Source organism: Euleptes europaea, chromosome 6 (assembly GCF_029931775.1).
Source record: "Euleptes europaea isolate rEulEur1 chromosome 6, rEulEur1.hap1, whole genome shotgun sequence".
In the NCBI taxonomy this organism is placed as follows: domain Eukaryota; kingdom Metazoa; phylum Chordata; class Lepidosauria; order Squamata; family Sphaerodactylidae; genus Euleptes; species Euleptes europaea.
The window spans coordinates 90,330,953-90,355,826 of NC_079317.1; the positions used below are offsets into that span (position 1 = coordinate 90,330,953).

General features: G+C 44.9%; 1 protein-coding gene across 1 annotated transcript in view; it reads right to left on the reverse strand.

Annotated features, from left to right (window-relative positions):
• SLC22A18 (solute carrier family 22 member 18) overlaps positions 1–22,862 on the reverse strand; it is a 108,625-nt gene extending 85,763 nt beyond the window's left edge. The window contains exons 1-5 of the mRNA XM_056850725.1: positions 22,833–22,862; positions 21,522–21,737; positions 20,372–20,469; positions 18,046–18,191; positions 15,172–15,304 (exon numbers count right to left, since the gene is read on the reverse strand). Coding sequence (XP_056706703.1) covers positions 15,172–15,304; positions 18,046–18,191; positions 20,372–20,469; positions 21,522–21,701 — 557 coding nt within the window. The 5' untranslated portion in view covers positions 21,702–21,737; positions 22,833–22,862. The remainder of the gene's footprint in view (positions 1–15,171; positions 15,305–18,045; positions 18,192–20,371; positions 20,470–21,521; positions 21,738–22,832) is intronic.
• Positions 22,863–24,874: the final 2,012 nt, after the last annotated feature.

Genomic DNA, 24,874 nt, shown 5'->3' on the forward strand with positions numbered 1-24,874 from the left:
GCTCTGGAAAAGGGCAAAAGCATTCTCATTTTACCTGGTTAACGCTTAGGGTAAATATTTCTGATTCTATGCACTGTGGAAAGTGTTTCATTCCTCTTATCCCTGTAGCCTGCTAAGGTATTATGGTCTTTTTCGGGGGACATCTGCAAGATGGCCTCCCACACACCTGATCCAACTCTCTTACACTAAACAAAATGGCCAGGGAGGAGCAGTCCCTGCCAAAAGAACGGCAGCACGTGGCTTCCTATGCCAACATGGCTCCTCTTGCTCTGTGGACGTCTTTCGTGTACGTTGCTTACGAATCCTGTCGGTCACTGTTTTATCTTGCCCTTTCTCCAAAGAATTCAGGGCAGCAGGCATGGCTTGCCCCCTCCTCCTCGATAGCCTCACAACAGCTCTTTGAGGCAAATTAGGCTGAGGGGGCGCGTCCACGTGCGCGCGTCTGACTGGCCAAGCTTTGCGGTGAGCTTCAAGGATTGCAGGGAATTTGAACCCCAGTCCTCCCATCTCCTGTGCAGATGGACAAAAGATCCATGTCAGGTGACCACAGATCCTGTGTGCTTGTACAGATCGACCCCCCCCCCCACAACTATCTACCCTGGTGGGGGGGAATGCAAGCATCTGTATTTTAACACCAGCTTGTAGGATTGCCAACTCAACCCTGAGAAGCTCCTGGACATCCGAGGGAGGTGGTGGTGGGGTGGGGTGGAGCTCGGGAAGGGAGGGAGTTCAGCAGGGAAGTGGTGAAGCTGCCATTTCCTTCTGGGGAACTGATCTACGTAGTCTGAAGAACAGCTGAAGTTCTGGGAGAACTCTGAAAAAGGTCCCTGCTTCCCCAACAGAGGAGGGTGGGGAAAGGAAGAAGAGGGCCTGCCGCTGGCCTCACACCCCCCCAACTAGGGTTGCCAGGTCCCTCTTCACCACCCGTGGGAGGTTTTTGGGGCAGAACCTGAGGAGGGAGGGGTTTGGGGAGGGGAGGGACTTCAATATCATAGACTCCCATTGCCAAAGCTGCCATTTTCTCCCGGTGAACTGATCTCTGTTGGCTGGAGATCAGTTGTAATAGCAGATCTCCAGCTGGTACCTGGTGGTTGGCAACCCTACACCAAACACAGAGAGAGGCAAGGCACAGACATGCCATGGCTCAGCCCTAACAATGGGGGAAGGGCAGAAGCAGGCTTGCGCCTTGCAGCGACGGCCGCTCCCACACATTCTGCACGTGGTAGAGTCTGCTGTCACCAGGGAGGCTGGCCCACCGCTGGCAGCTCCTGCTTGTCACATGCAGGGGCATTTTGGTGTTATGGTGGGCCCAGCGGTGGGGCAGCCCTCAGGCCACCAGCCCCCTGGGATTTCTCCCCATGGCTTTAATGGCCAATCCACCCATGCCCACCTAGAGCCTGAGAGGTAACTATATAACCAGTAGGAAGGAACAAACCTAAACATCCGTGTCCCCTAGCATTGCTCTCATCAAAATTGGTGGCCTTTCCCCTTGCTGCATTTGCTCCTAAAAATAAAATGTTGAGAGAACCAATCACAGATCTGCTACATATCTTCGGCTCTAAAAAAAAAAAGTGTCTGTGTTGCATATACCCTCTAGGACAGTGGTTCCCAACATGGGGCATATGCCCCACAGGGGGGCAATTTTATTTTTAAGGGGGGCAATTCGAGAATGAGTTATTAACAGTGAATGTTTTTGCATTTCTTATGGTTCTAGGGGCCTCATATACAGTATATAAATATATATTGGAATAGGAGTTCACTTTTTGAATAAAATGAATTATTTGTCACGGGGGGGCATCAGGATTTCAGAGATGCTTAGGTGGGGCATGGTCAAAAAAGGTTGGGAACCACTGCTCTAGGAACTTCAGGGGATTCAATTCTTCATTGGGAAAAGAGAGCTGGTAATCCCCCCCCCCATCTTTCAACTTTGTTAGGTGGGGTATTAGTCTTCCTTTAGAAGGAACTCAATTCCTAAACAGTGTTCTTAAAGATATTCTGTGCAGTTTTGTTACCAAGGAACAATGGCAACTTAATTTTTTTTTCACCCCACCTTTCTTCCCAATGGGGACCCACTGGGACATCATTCTCCTCTACTTCATTTGATCCTCATAACAACCCTGTAAGGTAGGTTAGGCACGAGTGGGGATTTGAGCCTGGGTCTCCCAGATACTAGGAGACAAGATGTAGTCACCCTCCTGATTGCACTAGCCACCCAAGGCGAATGGTTCAAGGTCTACCGGATCACACAGCACACTCTGACCATTTATTGACACCTAGGTTTAGTGATAAGGAGTAGGGTGGGGCTACGAGTTTCATGGGAAAAGCCTCCAGCCTGCTCTTTTATGCAGAAAGTAGGCGCTCTTCTCCGCCAACAGATCAGTTTATAAGTGCTCCACGGAGTGCTTATTCATAAATAGTTTCTCTGCTGGCCTTGGCATGTATGGACTGCGCACAAACAAACCAAACGGGACAAGGTGGGGCAATTCCTAGGAACTGCACTCCCCCTAATCTTAGGATGAGAGAGTGTGACTGGCCCTAGGTCACCCAGCGAGCTTCCATGGCAAGAGTGGGAATATGAACCCAGGTCTCCCAGGTGCTAGGAAACAAGATGTAGTCACCCTCCTGATTGCACAAGCCACCCACCGTGAGGAGTTCAAAGTCTCTTGGATCACACAGTACACTCCGACCATTTATTGCTACCTAGGTTTAGTGATAAGGAGAAGGGCGGGGATACGAGTTTCACGGGGGGAAAGGCTCCAGCCTACTCTTTTATGCAGAAAGTAGGCGCTCTTCTCCGCCAACAGATCAGTTTGTAAGTGCTCCACGGAGTGCTTATTCATAAATAGTTTCTCTGCTGGCCTTGGCATGCATGAACTGTACACGTACAAAAAATTGGGGGCAAGGTGGGGCCGTTTCCAGGAACTGCACTCCCCCTAATCTTAGCAAAACTCTCAATGGTACATGCACCCAAGAGCTGTAAGGTCAGGATCGAAGAGGACACTACATTATCTTGAAGAGTGAACAAATGGGAATGGAAGAAAAGCTAGGATAAGTGGATCCAATTGTGTGTGTGAATGAATGAATGAATGAATGAATGAGATTTAAAAAATCATGTTGAATGGCTAGGGTTTTAAAAAAATGAATGAAACAGTCTTATCTTGCAACCACACCCCATTCAATGCTGCATAAATCTTTGGAAAGAGGACAAACTTATTAGAATTACGAGAGTTTTTAAAAGTGCTGGTATTGGCAGGTGGAGACAAGCGAGGAGGCCAATAACACATCCGTATCAGTGACCTTGATTGCAATCCTGATTAACAAGTACTGATAAGAAAAAAAAATTGATGGAACTATTACAAGATTTGGAAGGAAACTGGTTTAACGAGGACACAAACTCACTCCCATTAAAATGGGGATCCAGTATGGAGTTATGACTCTAGTGTCAGACTAGGATTTGAGTGACCCAGATTCAGATCCCAATTCTGCCCTGGAAGCTGGCTGGGTGACCTTGCGCCAGTCACACACTCTCAGCCTCATCTACTTCACAGGGTTGTTAGGATGAAATGGAGGAGGTAAGAAGGATGCCAGCCGCTTTGGATCCTGATTGGGGAGAACGGTCGGATATAAAAGGAGTAAATAAATAAATAAAAGACAGTGTTATTTCAATCGCATGCAGTTTGCCTAAGACCCATCATAACGCTGTCTTCCCATCATGTTGACATCCTACGCAATTTCCTCAGAGCCTGCCTAGACACTGCTTCACAATAGCTACTACAATGGAATGAGGAGAGTGAGAGGTGGATTTGGACTTTGGGGGTAGGACCTTATGTCAGCATCTGCTTTGTATGCAGAAGGTCTCAGGGTTGAATCGCCAGCATCTCTGATAAAAAGGATCAGATATTGGGTGATGTAAAAGACCTCTACCTGAGACCCTGGAGAGCTGATGCCAGTCAGAGTAGATAATGTTGATGTCTCCAGGATCTCTCCAGGATCAGAGCATGTCGAATATATTAGGTGCTGTGAAGCACAGGCAGGAAGGTGCTGCTGCAGTTGTCTTGTTTGGGGGCTTCCTAGAGGCCCCTGGTTGGCCGCTGTGTGAACAGACTGCTGGACGTGATGGGCCTTGGTCTGATCCAGCAGGGCCTTTCTTATGTTCTTACGCTCTGACTCGGTATGGCAGATTCATGTGTGTTCTGGTGTAACTTTGGTTCAGACCCCTTTACGTCTATGGGCTCAGCACACGGCCTTGGCCAAATCACTCTCTTTCAGCCTGTAAACTAAGAATAATAGCGACCTAATCTGAAGACAAATAAGATAAAGATTTTAAAGCAGGATGCACATTAATCAACAACTGTCAAGAGGCCAGCCAGCATTTATTGCTACCTCATTTAACAGCCTAATTTCCTCCGTCGCTGCCAGCCCCTCAGCCTGGCCTGCAGCTGTGGATGAAACATTGTGGTACCAGAACTACCGCTTTTCCCTCCTGAATACTTCCCCCTCTGTCTCCTCAGCTCCCTGGAGGTTGATTAGAGTTTAGCTGGTTGAGACAGTAAATTCCTCACAGGATTCTATTACTGTTCCTGTTTGAACCCGGTGGCGCAAAGTGGTAAGCTGCAGTACTGCAGTCCAAGCTCTGCTCACGACCTAAATTCAATCCCAACAGTTGTTGGTTTCAGGTAGCCGGCTCCAGGTTGACTCAGCCTTCTACCCTTCCGAGGTCGGTGAAATGAGTACCCAGCTTGCTGGGGGTAAAGGGAAGATGACTGGGGAAGGCACTGGCAAACCACCCCGCAAACAAAGTCTGCCTAGTAAACGTCACCCCATGGGTCAGGAATAACCCGGTGCTTGACAGGGGACCTTTATCTTTTTACGTTTAGGCAAAGTAGGTCAGCCAAAGCTCAGAGCGAGCTGAGGCTGGCCGGGGAGCCTCACTACAACAAGAATTATGGGAGGAGCAAACACAAGGTAAAAAGGGGGATAGGCCCACTGTTGGATGAAAATGGAGAATCTCTGACAGAGGACAGAGTGAAAGCAGAAAGGCTCAGCACCTATTTTGCCTCAGTTCCCCCCCCCCCCCCCGAAGTAGAGAACAGGCCCACCAGTAGGCAAGGCACAGCATCCGGGTTGCTGGTTGACATGGACAGAGATGTCATTGAGAGGCACCTGGCTGCACTGAATGAGTACAAATCCCCCAGGTCAGTTGATGTGCCTTCGAGAGTGCTCAAATAACTTTCTAGAGAACTTGTAGAGTCTTTGTTCATCTCCAAGACCTCTTGGAGGACGGGAGGTGTGCTACAAGACTGGAGGAGGGCAAATGTTACCCAGGAAACTACAGGTCAGTTAGTCTGACCTCTGTCCCAGGGAAGATACTGGAGTAGATTTTAAAGGGGCCAATCTGCAAGCATCTGAAGGACAACTTGGTGATCTGGAGAAGTCAGCACAGATTTTTCCCCAGCAGGTGCTGCCAGGCCAACCTCGTTTCCTTCTTTGACTGATTGATGAGCTTACTGGATCATGGGAACACCATCGATGTGGTTTACCTGGATTTCAGTAAAGCTTTTGACAGGGTTCCCCGGCCCCATGACGTTCTGATGGGTAAACTGGAGCACTTCAGACTAGACTCGCAGATAGTTAAGTGGATATGGAACTGGTCGGAGAACTGTATCCACAGCGTGGTTGTCAATGGCATTTCATCTGACTGGAGGGAGGTATCCAGGGAGGTGCCGCAGGGCTCGGTTCTGGGCCCAGCACTTTTCAATGTTTTTAGAAATGATCTGGATGAGGGAGTGGAGGGACTACTCATTAAATTTGCAGATGACATCAAATTGGGAGGAGTAGCAAACGTTTCGGAAGTCAGAGATAGAATTCAACGAGATCTGAACACACTGGAAAAGTGGGCCGGTGTGAACAAGATGCAATTCAACAAGAATAAATGCAGAATTCTACCTCTGGGGTAACAAAAATGAGAAGCACGCACATTGGATGAGCAACACTAATGCAGAGAGTAGAAATGGTTGTTTGTGTCTGTGCTACATTAGCCCTTGGCCTTATTGTGTGGCAAGGGGTAGGGAAGTGGAACCAATTGTAATGTGCATATAGTTCCAAAGCAAAAGAATGGCTGCATCTGTACTGCAAAAAACAAACAAAAAAAACACCACTTCATTTTGCCAATGACTTAGCTTTGCAGTGGGGTTGTACCAGGGACTGTAGTTAAGGGACAAGGGTGCAGGGCACCCCCTCTGGATTAAATGATCGGGAGAGGAGTGCAGTCTTGCACATTCAGAGGCTGTTTTCCGAGATTCTAGTACAGTTTGTGGACAGTCTGGCCATCAGCCATGGGAACCTCATCCTCCAACATGCCTAGTCATCAAGAACAAAAGAGTTTTTTGTGTCCTGCGTCACGAGTGCAAACTGCTAGGCTAATCAGTATAACCACTCCGGGCCCAGAAATACCAGATTTTCTACTGTGAGACAGCCAGAGAGAGAGAGAGAGCGCGTGCAATGGCAAACTGTCTTGATACAGAGCAGAGATCTCTAACCTTATGCCCTACTCCAGCCCTGGTCCAATAAGTACCCCTTTAAACACCCACTGAGTCTCCACTCCGCCACCGTGATGGAGAAGTAAGAAACAGCATGGAAATTCTCCAGAGTTTAAGTCAGTTAAGGGCGTGGCTGGATTACAGGAAAGGAACATGGAATGAAAAGGGCTTTCTGTAAACAAACAAGGACTTCTTCCAGTCTCACAATCTCACATTGATGTATCATCTACATTGTACTGTACTTGGGGCAATGAAGTCAGCGACAAGAAGCCCCCCTTCTAGGAGAGGAAATACTATGGCTAGGGTTTATACAAACTCTATGAAATAAGGAACTATGTTGGGCAGGCGAAGGACTGGTCAACTGACTAGGAAGAACCCTGGAAGAGGCAGCATGCCCTGAGTAAATTGTGATTAGAGTCGCCAGATCCCTCTTCGCCACCGGCAGGAGGTTTTTGGGGTGGAGCCTGAGGAGGGTAAAGTTTGGGGAGGGGAGGGACTTCAGAGGGCTTTAAGCGGGGAATGGACATATTCATGGAGGAGAGGGGCATTCATCGCTATTAGTTAGAATGGATACTAGTCATGCTGCATACCTATTCTCTCTAGTATCAGAGGAGCATGCCTATTATTTTGGGTGCGGTGGAACACAGGCAGGATGGCGCTGCTGCAGCCGTCTTGTTCGTGGGCTTTCTAGAGGCACCTGGTTGGCTACTGTGTGATCAGACTGCTGGACTTGATGGGCCTTGGTCTGATCCAGCAGGGCCTTTCTTATGTTCTAGTGTCATAGAGTCCAACTGCCAAAGCGGCCATTTTCTCCAGGGGAACTGATCTGTCACCTGGAGGTCAGTTGTAATAGTGGGAGATCTCCACCTAGTACCTGGAGGTTGGCAACCCGCACATAGCATGGAGGCTACTCCATATAGTTGTGTGTAGCCAGGTGAAACCTTGCATTTCTTCGGTGAACTGATCTCTATCAGCTGAAGATCAGTTGTAATAGCAGATCTCCTGCGACTACCTGGAGGTCTGTAGAAGAAGGCAGCACGAGGCTCAGATATTTAACCAAATAACATAAGACACTGCTTATAATAAGTATTAAACATTTACTAATTCAAAAAGAGCAACAAAAAGCAACAAGATATTCACACAATTGTTGTGTGTTAATACACACATTGAATTGCCTCGCAGGGCTTAAACCAAAGCAAATGCCTCACAGGGCTTAAACTGAAACTTACCAAAACTGGGTGAAGATTATAAAGATAAAACCCACAAGAGGCTACAATGTAGCCCACTTGGGGCTTATAAAGTTACTTGTTTCCTGACTACCTAGAGGTCGGCAACCCTAATTGTGATGGGGAAAAGGGTCAGAGCGGGCAGAAGAGCAACATGCAGGAACACAAAGGAATGGCAGGCGGGAGAGAAGTGTGGCTTGGGTTGGGAAGTGTGGGCAAGGGAGCCAAGGGGGCACAGAATGGCTAGGTCAGGACAATGAGAGGTCTTTGCTAAAGGGGGATTTTTGCCAGTTGTTGTTTCTACCAATCACTGCAGCACTGTGACCAAGCAAGCTTAAGGAAGCAGCAGCGGCAAACTGGTAGGGTGGAATATTGAATTTCACATACTGGTCTGTAGTAACAAGATAATTCTGTAGATGCGGGATTTACCTGGAGATTTTGGGGGTGGGAATTATCTGGAGATTTTGGGGGTGGAGCCTGAGGAGGGTGGGGTTTGGAGAGGGGAGGGACTTCAACGCCATAGAGTCCAATGGCCAAAGTGGCCATTTTCTCCAGGGGAACTGATCTGTCACCTGGAGATCAGTTGTAATAGTGGGAGATCTCCAGTCACCACCCGGAGGCTGGCAACCCTAGTGTTGAGTAGTAATCATAGCAGAAGTAGAATACAGCAAAATACAGAATATATTGGACTAAAATAGACTTTGCCAGGAAAGAATTAATAAAAACGGCACCCAGAAATTTAGATACAAGAATGAACTTGGCTATCCATATCAAGGGATCCTTCCTTGACTTCATTTCATTGGGTTGTGTTTTAACTGTCCTGGTATTAATTGTCACACTTTTACCATAAAGATGTGATTGATTTTATAAGGACTGCATATTTTTACTTCCGTTTCAAAATTATAGTCACTCACACAAGTAACATTGATGCGGAAAAGCCCCACAAATGGCTCAGCAACTCTATAGATATCTCACCTGTCCACACTGCAGAATACGAGACTGTGAATGAATGCTATAACTGATACAGGAGAGACAACCATGCTGGAATATGAAATATCCTGCTGCCTTTTCTTCCATGCTAGTATAGATGTATTTGCTTTCTTTCTTTCTTTTCCATCCTGGAAAAGCCCAAAGGCCCCATGTGGGTTGCCCTGAGTTTTACCAGCAGTCACAAGATGTACAGTAGAGATCTGAACCAAAAAAAAATCTTCTCTCCACTCCTTCCATTGAAATAAAAGATACGAGGATGCCAATATTGCATACCCTCAAACAACAGTGTAAACAGCCAGTGATTTGCAAAAGAAATGCCAAGTGGGCAGAAAACTCCAGTCACATTCTTTCCCCATGGCATCACAACAGGCAAAAATAAAAGTCGTTTCAGAACAGAGAAAAGGGGATTAATTTTGTCTTGTTAAAGAAAATCTAGAAAGGTTGTGGGACATTTTTTATGTGACTATGTAAATACATGGACGTGTGTGTGTGTGTGTAAAGTGCCTTCAAGTCACAGCCGACTTATGGCAACCCCTTTTTGGGGTTTTCATGGCAAGAGACTAACAGAGGTGGTTTGCCAGTGCCTTCCTCTGCACAGCAACCCTGCTCTTCTTTGGTGGTCTCCCATCCAAATACTAACCAGGGCTGACCCTGCTTAGCTTCCGAGATCTGACGAGATCGGGCTGTACCATGCTGCCTTCCCTCCTACATGGACATAGATGTAGTTTATATATAATTTTAAGCTTCCAGAACTGTGTGAATCAAGTTTTGGCAGTAAGGTTAAAAAAAGATGCCTTTCTAACCTTTTCTCAAAGCACTAGCGCCATCTAGTGTATATGAAAAGCACAGGATCACATAGTGCAAAGGGTATTCTCTTCGGTTTACAGCCTTTCTACACAGCAACAGTCCACGAAAGCTATCAAATGATGCAACACTAAAGGGACTTTTTCAAGCAGGCTTCGGAACCCTGCGAGTGTCTGAACAATGGCCAGCTAAATACAGACAGGGTGCGGCATACTGATATGTTGCTAAACCAAATATGCCATACATCCTGCAGCAAGATTCAACTGGTCGCTTCAGGGTAATTCTAATTTGTAAAATTCTGTATATTAAAAGATTTTAATATATATTTCACTTCACGTTATTGGGCCATTTGTTTCAAGTATTGCTATTGCTCCTGCTTACCTCTGAGCACGAGTAGGGGAAGGGAAAGATGTAAAATCAGAGCATGCTCGTATGAATAGGGTTGCCAACCTCCAGGTAGTAGCTTGAGATCTCCTGCTATTACAGCTGGTCTCCAGCCGATAGAGATCAGTTCCCCTGAAGAAAATGGCTGCTTTGGCAATTGGGCTCTATGGCATCGAACTCCCTCCCCAAACCCTGCCCTCCTCAGGCTCCGCCCCAAAAACCTCCCGCGGGTGGCAAAGAGGGACTTTAAGAGATTCAAGGAAATGCAGCACTTGTGAAAATGGGCAATGAAGACTTTAGCTAATCAAGAACTACTGAGAGCTCACACAAGCTAACCTACTTGGCTCTTTCAGTGTACTTAACATGAGGCCAAAAGAGGCACTTCTTTCTCCTCTATCAATGACTGATGTTTTCTCTGTGTTACAAAAAAAAAAGCCCTTGGTGAACCGAAAAAGCAGGCCCCAAGCATGTTCTTAACACAATATTCTTGTAGTCCAGGGTCAGTCGTCCAAACCATTGCCAGAATTATACTTTCCCATCCCGGTGTAATGGGGTGAGATAGGAGCGCTATAGTTCGTCGTTATATTTTCACAGGTAAAAAACACAATAAACCCCGTGCCCAGAAATGGTGACATCTCAGCATCAGAAGTAAAGGTCTTGGAAACTGCGTAGACCATGTGCAGCAAATGAGTATCAAATGAGTGCAGCAAATGAGTATCAAACCAGTGGCTCTTGCAACAAAAGCCAACAGTGTAGCTGCATAAGAGAATTAAACTGATTTAACAGAAATTTCTTCTTCCCACCATAGCTCTGTGAGAGAGCTAGAAATCTTTGAGATGGCTAGAAATCTGTAACACAGAATTTTCGGTACGCTCACAAACTACAATTTGCAAGATTCTTGGAGGAGGGGAATAACAACTACCCTAGTGGGAAACTGCTATAAGTTTGTAGTGCAGATGTATGTTTGTTTTAAAGAAAGGTTCTCTGAGACTATGACTACCAGTCACTGGAAATCAATGCAAATCTTCATGGCAAAACAGAGACATCTAGTGGACAATGCAATTGTGCATGGGTGGACAACCCAGGATTTTTAGCTAGACCAACATCATTTCCCCTGCTATTGCTTCATGTTTAAAAGGTATTCTAAGATGGACGCAACCAAACTCAATGTACAACAATGGGATTTAGGGTGTTAGCAGGATGTTATTGGTTTGTCCCTCTCATGTCTCACACTCTTCTATCCCGAGATCAAAGAATTGAATGCATGGTGAACCCCGCCCTGCACCAATCCCGCAAAAGATCAGGGAGGAATGTTCCCATGCACATAAGAAAGAGCATTCGGGAGATGTACAGGCATTCCAGGCAATGGTGGACATGTTCTGCAGTTTCCCTTAGAGGGAAATAGGAGGAGTGGGAGGGGAAAGTGGAATGGGGGAGGGTCAGAAGGAAGGGGGGTCGACCCCCGCACTACATGCACCAGCAAGCACTCACAATTGCCGAGATTCTTTATTTACTTTCGGGACAAAACCGGGATTGGAAAACCAGGGGAAGTCTCGCAACGGATGTGGGTTGGACCCGCAGGTGGGAAACAAACATGCATTACAACAATGGAGATTCATTATACTCACGGGAGAATCGCAAGACAAAACAGCCATGCGTTTTCGACCTTAGTCTACATAATTTTCAAACCAAGGTTTTATCCATAGAACAAATAATATAATTAGGGTTATTTCACATTAAAGGTTAGCATATTAATAAATGTGCATTGTGTGTGTGTTTATTTTATGATAAAACTCATATAATTGTTCTGTATCTGAGGGCTGCTGCATATGCCAGAAAATTGATGCGTACGCTGTTGGTACCTCATAAAGACCCAATCACATGTGATGCAAGCGAGTAGACTAACAGTCCAAACCTATCCATGTTTGGACAGATGCTCCAAGTTCAATGAGACTTACTCTTAAGTGTGCGTGTACAGAGATCAATGGAAATGAAGCTGTCAATGGGTAGAATTCTACAAGAAATGCCATGCTTGACAGTAAATATACAGTAAAATCCATAATAAAATCATCTATAAAATTCTAAAAAACCTAACATGGTGGCGCACAAGTCTAAAAGCTGTTGGGGACCGTACAGGTGCTATTTGTTGTTCCCACTAAGGGGGAAAAGTGTGGGGGAGGCCAGTAGATGGTATAAATAATATGAGCAAATATAGGCTGTCCTCAATTGTAGGCCGGAGCCAGGGCTGAAAAAGCCCTGGCTCTTGTCGAGGACAGCCGCATGTTCTTAGGGCCAGGGACCACAAGTAAATTTTTGTCGGACGATCTTAATGTCCTTCGGGAGATGTTTTTTAAAATGATATTTCCTGCCGTAAGCCAGGGAGGGCGGGTTATAAGTCTAATAATAATAATAATAATAATAATAATAAATCCATACTGCCCAGCAAAAATACATAAAGAAAATTATTGCTTTTTGAACAGTTTTAACTCAAGGAAAGGTCAAGGCCTCCGCTCTCTGATTATGAACCTTTTTTTTCCAATTATTCCATGGTCCCCACCTGGATGCTTTTAAGGTGCTTCAATTCTGATTTTTATCAGCTACTCCAGATTGTAATGCCATTGGGCTATTATATTATTCATTGCCACGTTAAAACCTTGCCTTTATTGCTTTTTTTGATCAGAATTTTTTTTTTGTTCAGAAAAAATGGTGGCATAGAAATCTTTCAATAAATAAATGTGAAATGTTATGGAAACCTCACCATTTTTTAAAGACACAGATTAATCTCCTTCTCGGAGGAAGCACCTTCCTTGGGATGTACACATGGCAAAATGTGTTAATCTCCCCCTGGGGAAGGGCTTTCCTGAATCATATATATCAATCAGTTTAGGACAAAAAGGTGAAGGCATATCACCATGAAGCCATTACACCTTTTGTGTTAGCAAATACAGTGTGTACAATAGCTCTTAATAAACATTTTGAAGATGAGTGTAAGAAAAATTACAGGTCTTGTGTATGGGGGCTGCAGGATTCAGTTTGTTCCTTGAGACTGTTAATCCCCTTCTGAACTATTATTACTGGAAATATATTTGTTTGTCTAATGTTATGTATCAAGTGACTGAGAACAAAGAAGACATGTACTTTTATAATCTCAACATTTATTCAGCTCTTTCCCAGGCTACTTCCACATGGAAGTTTATCTCTACTTTGGTTACCAAACTGTCTCTTCCTTTTTAGTTGCAAAGATACACCTTTCCAACAAAAGGGTTACTTACGTTCTTTTTAATGAAATTAGTTCCTCTGGGAATTCAGAGGAACTAATAAATCATGGCCATAGGGGATTACAACATTGTAACGCTCTAGTTCAGTGTTTCCCAACCTGTGGGTCAGGACCCAAAAGTGGGTCATGGAGCCTCTAAAAGTGGGTCACAGGCCATCCATCCTCCCTAACGGCTGCTCCTGCCTGTTGAATTGTTCCTCCTCTCCCCTTGTCATCCCTGCCAGCATTTCACATTCTCATCTTCCCCTTTCACTGCAACAATAGTGAGGGTGGGAAAACAATCCATCCAGCAACTAGTAACTAGAAGGGGAAGAAAGGCTGGAGAGTGGGCAAGAGCTCTTCAGTGCACCGGGAACAAAACAAGAGGTGGAGAAAAAGATGGATGTGCATGCATGGGCTTTCTTGATGCTGCTCCTTCAGTAGTCCAACCTCTTGGTCAAAGGCTGGAATGGAACCTCCATATGCAAAGGCTGTGTACTTTAGAATGCAACTTGGGGGGGGGGGCAGCTGTACCCTTTGTGCAACGTTTGTTGGTTCTTCAAAAACAACTAGCTGGCCACTGTAGAAAATAAAATGCTGGACTAGATGGGTGAAAAGGTCACAGTTTCCCAATGGAGCCAAAACACGTTGGGCTGACACTGGACGGATCACCATACCAAATACATTTGGACTTGTGAGTCATGATATGAAGAGTTGGAAACCATTGCTCTAGTTCAGGGGTGGGGAACATCAGGCCCAGGGGCCGTTTAAGGCCCGTGAAATCATTTGGTCTGGCCCTTCGAGGGTCATGGCAGATCTCTAGCTCAGAAGGATATAAGACTCGCGATCCACCCCCTCCCGCGGACAGGAATAACCTCTATTCAAGGCGGATGTGAGTTTGTTTTGCTGACAAAAAGAAACCTCCCCCCACCTCGCAGAAGAGTCATTAGCTATGGAGCTGCTAGGACTGCCCAAGAAACTGTGTTAACCCTTTCCCACCTGGGCTGTGGAGAAACATATTCCCTCTGTACAAGAGGGCTGGGGGCGGAAGGGGCGACAATGGAGGGGTTAAAGGGGGCAGTGCCAGAATGCATGCGGGGGCGAGTTCTTAGCCAGTGTGTCCTCATTTCATTCCTGCAGGTGGAGGTAGCAGGAGCCGGCTGTAGAATCTGGCCCCGACCATGCGGAGCAGGAGCAACTGCGGCAGGTGGCTGGATGGCTACGCCCGGCTGGTGCAACAAACCATCCTGTGCCACCAGGCTGGTGAGTGCGCCACCAGTTGGATGCCTGCCTGCTTGCCTGCACTGGGGGTGTCATCTGGGGCAGCTGCCTGCTTGGGACTTGGTCGGCTAATTTTGAAGTTGATAATTTGTATGGCCCGCGAATGATGTTATAAATATCCAAATGGCCCTTGGCGGAAAAATGGTTCCCCATCCCCACCCCTGCTCTATTTAATCTAGCAATGGCTTTAAAAGCTAGGAAAAGCCCTCTACTGGTGGTGACAGGGATAGCAGCTACAGGGGCTGAGACAAGGTACATATGGACCAAACTGCTATGAGGACTCTGCCTTTCCAGCAGCCACAAGGGTTACGTGGGAAATCATCACCATGTGGAAGCAGCCCAGATCACTGTCTGCTGGGGCAGATTTACCAGGTTTTTGATCATTTCAGAACAGCAGATCTGCTCTGCCCTTTCGTAGGTTCTTCGTATGACCTATTCTGGCTCTGCTGCTGAAATTGCTTCTTTTGTTCTAACCTGGTATATATTCCGCACCGTAACTTTCTAGATGGCCTGTCTCAGATCTAGATTCTTTTTGTCTGTGAGTATGCCTCTGCCCTGGATTACCCCGAACCTCAATTTCCTTCATTCTAGGCCAATAAATTATTGTAATCATTTACCAGTGGCTGGGAGGTTCTCAGCAGAACCACCACAAATGCTAGACATTAGAGAGAAACAAAATATGACTACTTACCCAAATTTTGTGGTTAGACTACCGCCCAGAGAAGAACCAAGAATCATTCCTATTCCAAAACATAGTCCAAGCTTTCCTAAAGCATCGGCACGTTCAGCAGGAGTCGTCAAATCCGTTATGACCATTTGAGCACCTATAATGTGACAGAAAGGAACAGCTGAATAATGTAGGTTAGGAAGACAGCTTTCCTTTTATAAATAGGATCATTTCTTGATCAAGGCTTTGATCCCATTGACTTCTCCAGGGCCCAGGGTGGTGAATACCATTAAGATTCGCTGTCCCCATTCAGTTGGTTAGTGTTTTCTTTGGCACGTTCTAAGATTTCCTAAGCAGCTTCGTCTGTGCAAATTACCAGTGCTGGTAACTGTTGAATATTGAGGGCCCATGGATTGTGATTGTGATTAGGAAGAGTCAGGTCAAAGCACACAATAAAACAGAGTCAAAGACTTTTTCTTAATCAAACAAAAATCCTTTACTTTCCTAAACAGGGTAGGTTACATGGGATGAAAACAAATAACAATCTTTCTATCTAGTTCCCTATAAAACTTGCTAGAGATTCTAGCAGGTACTATGGCTTAAATCCCTTTGTCTGTGTCCCCCAGCTCAAGAGAGCTGAAACAAGCATCTTGCATCTGTGAGATTCAAAAAGCTGCTGAGCATCCTGCCCTAAAGTTTTACAACCTTAACAAAGGAATAGAGCAATAAAACAATTCTGACTATGTGCCTTTCTGCATGTTTGCAATGGCGATTTCCTAGCCGATAGACTACTGACATCTGTTACTTCATCATCATTTTGAGACGATCTAAACTGTTGATATAAACAAATTAACCCTTTAACTGCCCTGACAGAAATGGAACTCCCATTGAATCCCCAACAGTAACTACGCCATCACAGCTTTCCTTCTTAGTAGACACTGAAACTTGAACTCGAAGCAGACTGCAGAATGGGGCCGGGAGAGCCCTCTTTTTCTGCTGGGAAGGCAGACCTGGGTGCCCTCACATTGTGTCCGCCCCCGAGCCCTGATTGGCCCATGCGAACTGGGGGGTGGGTCATCAGCAGGCACATGGCCGCAGGAGCATGGGAAGCCTTGCTCTGCCTGCCATGTGCTGCCCTGGACCCGGTGGGCTCTGCTGTTCCCTGCCTCGCCTCCCCGGACCCACCAGCCAGCATCCCAGTGCTGCCTCAGGTGCACCCCCACCAGCACATGCCTGCAAGCGGGGGCTCTTCAGGTACATCTGAGCCCGTGCTTCTTAGAAGAGACTGAAACAAAATAATTACTAAGCAGTTCAGACTTCCTTCATCACTGGCACTGCTTTTGAGTTGAGCTCACAATGTCCTTTGTCTTCCTTTGGCTTCTTACATCAACTTTTGGACAGGACAAAGATCAGAAAATCAAAGGTCCAAAATGAATTGTCCAAGGATGTGTGTTAGAGAATCTCATGAAGTACATGAAAAGAGACGTTAACATGTTTCCCTGCCCTGCACCACTTTCATGGGGCAAATCACTTTCCCGGAGCTCCTATTTGCCCTCTAGGGGGCAACTTACATTAAGCAAATAGCAAGGGGACCAGCTCAACCCTTGCCCAGTGCCACAGCACCAATCTTAACCAACCCTCTGCTGCTTTTAAGCCTAAAATAACTCGGGGGGTTACCGCACTTTGTATTCCCAGAGATGTATTAAGAGTTTGAAAATGTTATAAAAAAATCGCTTTAAAAGGGTTTTTGGATACCACGGCTTATAAATGGTTGGAAGACGTCTTCACAGCTAAAGGGGCCAAACAAAGTGCGAACAGTATTTTTTATAACGTTTTCAAACTCTTAATACATCAGTGGGAATACATAGAAAGTGCGAATAGTATTTTTTATAACATTTTCAAACTCTTAATACATCGCTGGGAATACAAGTGCGGTAACCCCCTTGGTTAGATCTGTTCACAGATCTCCTTCCATCTTGTCTCCTATGGTCCTCAATGTGGTAGTAAACCTGTGATCTGGGACGTAGCTGTATTTAAACTACAGTTGTGGACTCACATGACTCATGATGCAGACACTTCTCCTGCGTAAACGTTTCCTGCTCACCTAAAGCTTCAGTTTCCCTTCTGCAAGTGAACCCACGGGAATCCCCATCTACAGTCTGAAGTCCTACAGCCCAGCCATCAGTTTAAAAATCTCAGTGAGAAGGCTGGAGGTCAAGGAGCAGGTACCCTTTCCCATGCTCCCTCCCCAAGTAAGATCATTAGGCCAGATCTTGCATCACCTTCTAGAAATCACTTAAAATGCTTTCTTTCCAACAGGAATTTGAGGGGCGAGGGAGGTTGCTATTTTGATAGTGATGGGAAGTAGCCACTACAGTGCTGTTGATTTTTTTGTTGTTGGTAGTATAGTTTTGATTTTTAAATTGGGGGTTTCATAGAGTGCTATGATAATTTATGTGTGGCTTTTGTAACCCTCCCTGGAACTCTGCTAGGCTGTGTTGGTGAGGTATTAAAATAAGGCAAAGGCAAAACTCCGTCCAGCGAATCTACCCTTCTCCCCAGTTTGGTGATTAGCTCCAAATAATCCCCTGGGGCTCTTTCACACATGCCGAATGATGCACTTTCAATCCACTTTCAATGCACTTTGCAGTTGGATTTCACTGTATGAAATGGCAAAATCCACTTGCAATCCCACATTAAAGTGCATTGAAAGTGGCTTGAAAGTGCATTATTGAGCATGTGTGAAAGTGCCCTATATCACTCAGATCTCTATTTTGCATAATGCACAACATCAAATCTACCTTTAAAGCTTATGTGTGAGAGTAGCAGTCCCTAGTCAGATTCAAGCCAAGAGTTATGTCAACCGATTCCAGACCTGAAGTAATCTCACAACATTACCTGGTAGGTCATGCATGAAGATAGATGGAATCCTGGAGAGAAAGAGCAGCAGCACATTGGTGGACAAAGAAAGGAGCAAGAACAGCAAAGATGAAGCTACGTATGACACAGTCAGCGCCGCCCTGGCTCCAAACCGGTCGGAAAACCTGGTGAAAATGAAACAGACTATTCAAGAAATGGAACTGGTTATATCAACACTATACGCTACAGCATATAGTGGAAGAAAAAAGAGGGGAATAAAACCCAACCTGAAAACAGAAGCTGGGTACCCAAGGTTGGGTAGAAAGAAAATATATATATAGCGCAGAGTGGTAAAGCTGCAGTACTGCAGTCAAAAGCTCTGCTCACGAGCTGAGTTCGATCCTGATGGAAGTTGGTTTCAGGTAGCCGGCTCAAGGTTGACTCAGCCTTCCTTCCTTCCGAGGCCGGTCAAATGAATACCCAGCTTGCTGGGGGTAAAGGGAAGATGACTGGGGAAGGCACTGGCAAACCACCCCATAAACAAAGTCTGCCTAGAAAACGTCGGGATGTGACGTCGCCCCATGGGTCAGGAATGACCCGGTGCTTGCACAGGGGACCTTTACCTTTTATATAAATACAAAAAATATAATTTATTAGAAGCGCTAAGTAAAGGTTAAAAATCTTTAAAAACATTAAAATAGCACATTGCACAATGGCATTTCCTAGAGTTGATCTCTGTAACCACATACCAAATGCGTTTCGCCCTATTGGGCCTTCATCAGTGGTTAATTAAAACACATGTTAAGCCTGCACACATTTACAGAAATAAATACATACATACATATACAAACAGTTCAAACCCAACCAGGCATGTGTATATCTATTACCAGTTACTCAAACATCTGGTCGGATTGGTTCTAGTTAGTATATGTATGTCTCTCATATTCTATGTGTGCAGATTCTATGTGGTTAGCTCTACTATCAACCTAGTAGAGCTAACCACTCTGCGCCATGGGGCTTTTGCAAATAGAATAGAGTAACTATATAACTGTCTAACTATTAAGAGGACCAAGCTTTAGGACTACAAGAATTGTTAAACAATAACCCTGGAAGAAGCCCAACCTGTGGGTGAATGGAATGTACGTTTGTGTTATGTCATTTTATGTTAAAAATGAATAAAATATATTTTTTAAAAATGAAGTCTGTACAAGAACTTTGTTCAGCGGCACAAAGGCAGTGCCATGCAAACAGCAACTTATACAGCCACTGACGTGGTTAGGCGGAACAGCCACCTCTATCCAAGATTAAAGAATTGCCAAGCCTACCATTTTCACTTGTCCCCCACCCCAGTACGTATCGTGCAGAGACAACTTTCCCAAAAAAGAACATTTGTATGAGAGCACGTGCTCGGCTTTCACCCTTGTCTACTAAGCCAGTGGCTGAACGCCCAGCTTGTGACTCGCACGCATCGATATGCTCACACAGCTCATCTGATGCCATCGGCACCCAAATGAAGCCCCCTTGTGCTTCAACAGACAGGAACAACCCTTGGACAAGAGGACTACTGCCTACGGAGCCAGTGTGGTGTAGTGGTTAAGAGCTGTGGTTTGGAGCGGTGGACTCTGATCTGGAGAACCGGGTTGGTTTCCCCACTCCTACACATGAAGCCTGCTGGGTGACCTTGGGCTAGTCACGGTTCTCTCCGAACTCTCTCAGCCCCACCTACCTCACAGGGTATCTGTTGTGGGGAGGGGAAGGGAAGGTGATTGTAAGCCAGTTTGATTCTTCCTTAAGTAGTAGAGAAAGTCGGCATATAAAAACCAACTCTTCTTCTACTTCTTGATTAGTATTAACATGCATCTGATCAGCCATATTTGTACTCTGATATGCCCTTGCCTTCTTCCTATTTTTCCTCTTCCTACCTCTGCTACAGTAGAAAGGTGCTTCAGTGAAAATTCTTCTAATCTGATATCACAATTCTCATTCTCATCCACTATTTAAAAGAGGTTTACAGGGCTGTCTAATTAAAAACACCAAAAAGTAGGAAAGATCATTATATTAGTCTTGCTATGATCTTTTTTACTCCCTTTTCTGCCTTATTGTAACAGTTATCTGTATGCCCTGCCCAGCCTTATTGCAGTTTCCTGCCTTGGTCCCGGCTCAGTAGCACTCAAAATGCAAAAAAATAGAGAATATATTGCCTAATTTGTTAGCACATTCTATTGGAGTAATGAATCTGTTGCCAGTTCAGGAAATCCAGATGGCAATTTAAATTATTTTTTCTGACCTAGGAATAACCCGGTAGTGTTAATTCCAAATAATTCTGACATTCCATGGGACTAACAACAATGGCTGTTATGTTTACCTCCCAAACATGGGACCTCCCAGAAGCTGAAGAACACCAAAGACTGTTTGCAAGTAGCCAAATTCGACTGCATCTAACCCCAGGCTTGTTGCCAAATACTGAAATAAAGAAAAGAGAGAGGAAATGTATGTTACATTTTGCATGACAAAGAAGTTAATACTAAATTCTAAGTCTGTAGTGAGGTATGTCCAGGACTACTAATGCCAAGTGATCAGTCACCCTTCCAGCCAAAATAAAGTAGGCCCAGAACTAATTTTTAACAACAACCTATAACATAGGGCCCGCTGTTTACCGTAAATGTCTCAGGAATGGAATCCACACTACAACCCTTTTTTAAGAGGGGAGTGGACATGTTCATGGAGGAAAGGGGTATTCATGGCTATTAGTTGGAATGGATGCTGGTCATGCTGCATACCTATTCTCTCTAGTATCAGAGGAGCATGCCTATTATTTTGGGTGTGGTGGAACACAGGCAGGATGGTGCTGCTGCAGTCTTCTTGTTTGGGGGCTTCCTAGAGGCACCTGGTTGGCCACTGTGTGAACAGACTGCTGGACTTGATGGGCCTTGATCTGATCCAGCAGGGCTTTTCTTATGTTCTTATGTAGTTCAGTCATTCCATTTCTACATTCAGCTTTATGCAGAACTACAGCAGATGATATGCAAATTCTGAATGTGGAATAGGCTTGCCAATGCCCAGGTAGTAGCTGGAGATCTCCTGTCATTACAACTGATCTCCAGCCGATAGAGATCAGTTCACCTAGAGAAAATGGCCTCTTTGGCAATTAGACTCTATGGCATTGAAGTCTCTCCCCTCCTCAAACCCCGCCCTCCTCAGGCTCAGCCCTAAAAATCTCCCGGTATTTCCCAACCCAGAGCTGGCAACCCTAATGTGGAACCTGTTCATAATGGTTCAGCTTAGAGGTTACAAGCCAATGGCAGAGTGTTTTGTTCTACTGGTATTAACAAGTCCTCACTTTAAGGGCAAATACTTCTTTTTCAAAAAGCTAAAAATCACAAATAATGTTTATTTCAGACAATCACATTGAAATAGAAATTATACTATCAAACAGAGTCTATGGGGCCGCATAAGCTAGTAATCGGCCTGCCTCCCACCCGGTCCTAGGCTAGCAAAAGGGCCGCCATACTTACTGGAACAATCCCAAACTGCATGAACATACAAGTCATGCCAACAGCTGTAATCAGATAGGTAGCTCGAATAACCCATTGCCTTGAGTTCCCAGTCACTGATTCGGCATGCTGTTTCCCCGAGGGCTCTTTTCTGCTTTTCAGTCTTTGTTGCCCTCTTTCAGAATGGATTTCTAAATTCATGCTGCACCGGAGAAACGATCAAGCACAGTACTTCGCCTGGAACAATCAAACATGACAATGAACAACTAGCGAGTGCGAAACACAAACTCATTAAAAGGTAAGGTACAAAGGTCACATTTTGTACTTTGAGACGAGTCACTATGTTTGACTGTGCTTTTATGGCGATCGCACTTTGAGACAGAAGACTCCTATTTTTACATAACCAGCTCGGATAAAAACAACCATTTGGAGTAGAGTTGCCAACCTCCAGGTACTAGCTGAAGACCTCCTGCTATTACAACTGATCTCCAGCCGATAGAGATCAGTCCCCCTGGAGAAAATGGCAGCTTTGGCAATTGGACTCTATGGCATTCTCGTGGCGGAGAAGGACCTGGCATCCCTAACTTGGAGACTCAGGAATCTTATTTTAACCTATCTGTTTCTCCATGAAAAGAAATATTATTACACCTGCTCGTTTGAGGATTCTGTGTACTAAGGGAATCTGTGCTAAGGAGTCCAATTACACACAAACCAAAGTGAATTTTTGCTGTATTTGTATTTCAAGATGAAATTCCAAGACAGTTCTGAATACACTGAGTTTACTGAGTTGTTTTAGCACTGGGTCTCGGCTACTGATTTACAGAACAGATCTACAGTAGCTTATAATCAAACATCAAACGGAATCTTTCATGAACTCAATAATATGCATATTGCTCATTACACGTAAATGTCAAAACACAGTATGGGAATCAGCGGTTTCATCTAGCCTCTCTGAAGACTCTTTGAGGTGCTAGGTTCACCGACGGTCCTTCAGATAATAAACAGTAAAACCCTGACTCAAGTATTATCCCGCACAAATTACAGCTATTTGTACAGTTGGAAACGGTTAGGATAATCAATGCAATGATGTTTAGCAGATCTCCTTGCAAGTCTGATCCCCTTCTTATTATGGCAGTGGCTTGTTTCCTTCAAAAGGCACGGGCAACCCACAAGTAGCTGCTTGTACCGTGACAGACAAGTACAGTTCAAGCCAATCACGCTGCAGTAAAAGCTGCAATGCTAAAACATTGTGCAAAGCCAGTTACAAAATGCATAACTGAAAGCAATATTCGCGAAGATCATATTTTCACTGAAGAACAGGGATTTACTTACAGTCTAAAGGCAGGCTGATGGTAACATTACACTCTGCAGAACATAAACAACTTTCCTTGCTTGCATTTCCTGCCAAAGATTGGTAAAAGCAAACAAAAGCCTCACTTCCAGCTGTGTACCTCACAGGGACTGTGTAAAAATTATCCAACCATTAGCCGAGCAGAATATCTAAAAATGAAAGCCGGCTGTTGATGCATCTATCTCCCGGGCTGACCCCCAAGTGGAAAAGCAAATTCATCCAACAGAACCAGCCACAGCTCCGTTTGCAGGAAAAATATTAGTTTAAAACATCCCTTAATTTGGTGGGTAATTCCCCAGATTAATAGTAGTATATATGCATGCATGGGACAAGGAGACTGGTTTTCTCTCCTCTGTTTTTCGCCCTTGACTCTAATCATATTCAACATTTCACAATCCTGAAGTATATTCAGCCTTCATCAGGCTTCCCCCCTCCTCCCACAATTTCTAAGTCATTTTTCTGCATATTAGGGAGTTCCCCAATGAGTTAAAGCTAGTTGTGGCATAGTTTTGCTGCTGTTATTATCATAACAGGGGCCAGCCTGGGGTTGCCAGGTCCCTCTTCACCAGGTTCTCGCCTGTCTGACATCAGATGATTGGTTACCCTGTTTTGAGAGAGAGAAATATTATTATACTTTTATACTAGAAGTAGATAATTGTATACTTACCTGTATTCCCTTTATGTGAAATTTGTCATGCTGCTATCTTGGTTGTATGATTCTATGTGATACTTTGACCATGTTTGTTATACTTACTGCTATGTTGTGGAATTAATTATTGAAATATAATTTATTAGATAATAAGGTTTCTGTGTGAATTAGAGTAGAACCTCCAGGTAGTAGCTGGAGATCTCCTGCTATTACAACTGATCTCCAGCTGATAGAGATAAGTTCACCTGGAGAAAATAGCCGCTTTGGCCATTGGACTCTATGGCATTGAAGTCCCTTCCCTCCCCAGACCCCGCCCTCCTCAGGCTCTGGCCCAATAACCTCCCACCAATGGCAAAGAGGGACCTGGCAACCCTAAAAGGCCTAAACTATTCCAGCTGTCATAGTCCAGAAAGAAAGGACACTAGTACCTAGGAATTAACCTCCAACAGTGCCATCCTAAACAGAGTTTACACCTTTCTAAATCCATTGAAACCAATGAGCTTAGAAAGCCGTAACTCCACTTAGAACTGCACAGGAATTGCCTCTGTCATTGAGGAAGCTTTTCTAATGTGGGAACTTTTAGAACTAGCTATTCCTGCTCGTGTTATAACTTGCTGTAGATGAAGCAGGGAGAGGTGATTTTGTTAATCTCCCTGCTATATTTTCAGAAAAGGAATGCATGAGCCAAATCACAGGAATTATCTTGTTTGGAGTTCCATTGTATGGCCTGAAGACATGCTATATCACGTGCCGCGGCAAAGCAGAGCCGGGGCTGGTCAGTGCCTGTATCGGAAACTTCGCGTAGGTGGCCTTGAGCATTATGGGGAAAAGGTGAACTATAAAGCTCTGGCCTTACTGTTTGAACTACTTGTTTTAATGAATTTCATATTCATATGTTTGTGTGTTGTTTTTTTCCACTGTTGTCACCTGCCTTCGGTCGTGGCTGTGTCAACAATGGTGTGGGGGACTCAAGTGTCCTGAATAAATACATAAATGAAAAGGTAACAAGTAAAATAGGTATGTACTTTGGCATTTCTACAATGGGGGAAACATAGTGTGCACAGAAGAAAAGGAGATGCTGGTGATTTATTATGTGTAGTGCTCCTAGAACAGAAAAGATAGATTTGCCCTTAGATAGCTCAAACTTAACAAAAATCCAACCAGGAAAAAGCAAGTGGATAATATATGGTGTTTTAGTCAAGCTTAACTTCAGAAAATCTCACCTTTAATTTAAACATCTCATTGGTTTCTGTGAGCATAAGAGCATAAAATGTGCCCTGCTGGATTGACCAGTGGTCCATGTACTTAGGGTTGTCAGCTCGGGGTTGGGAAATACCTGGAGATTTGGGGGTGGAGTCTGAGGAGGGTGTGGTT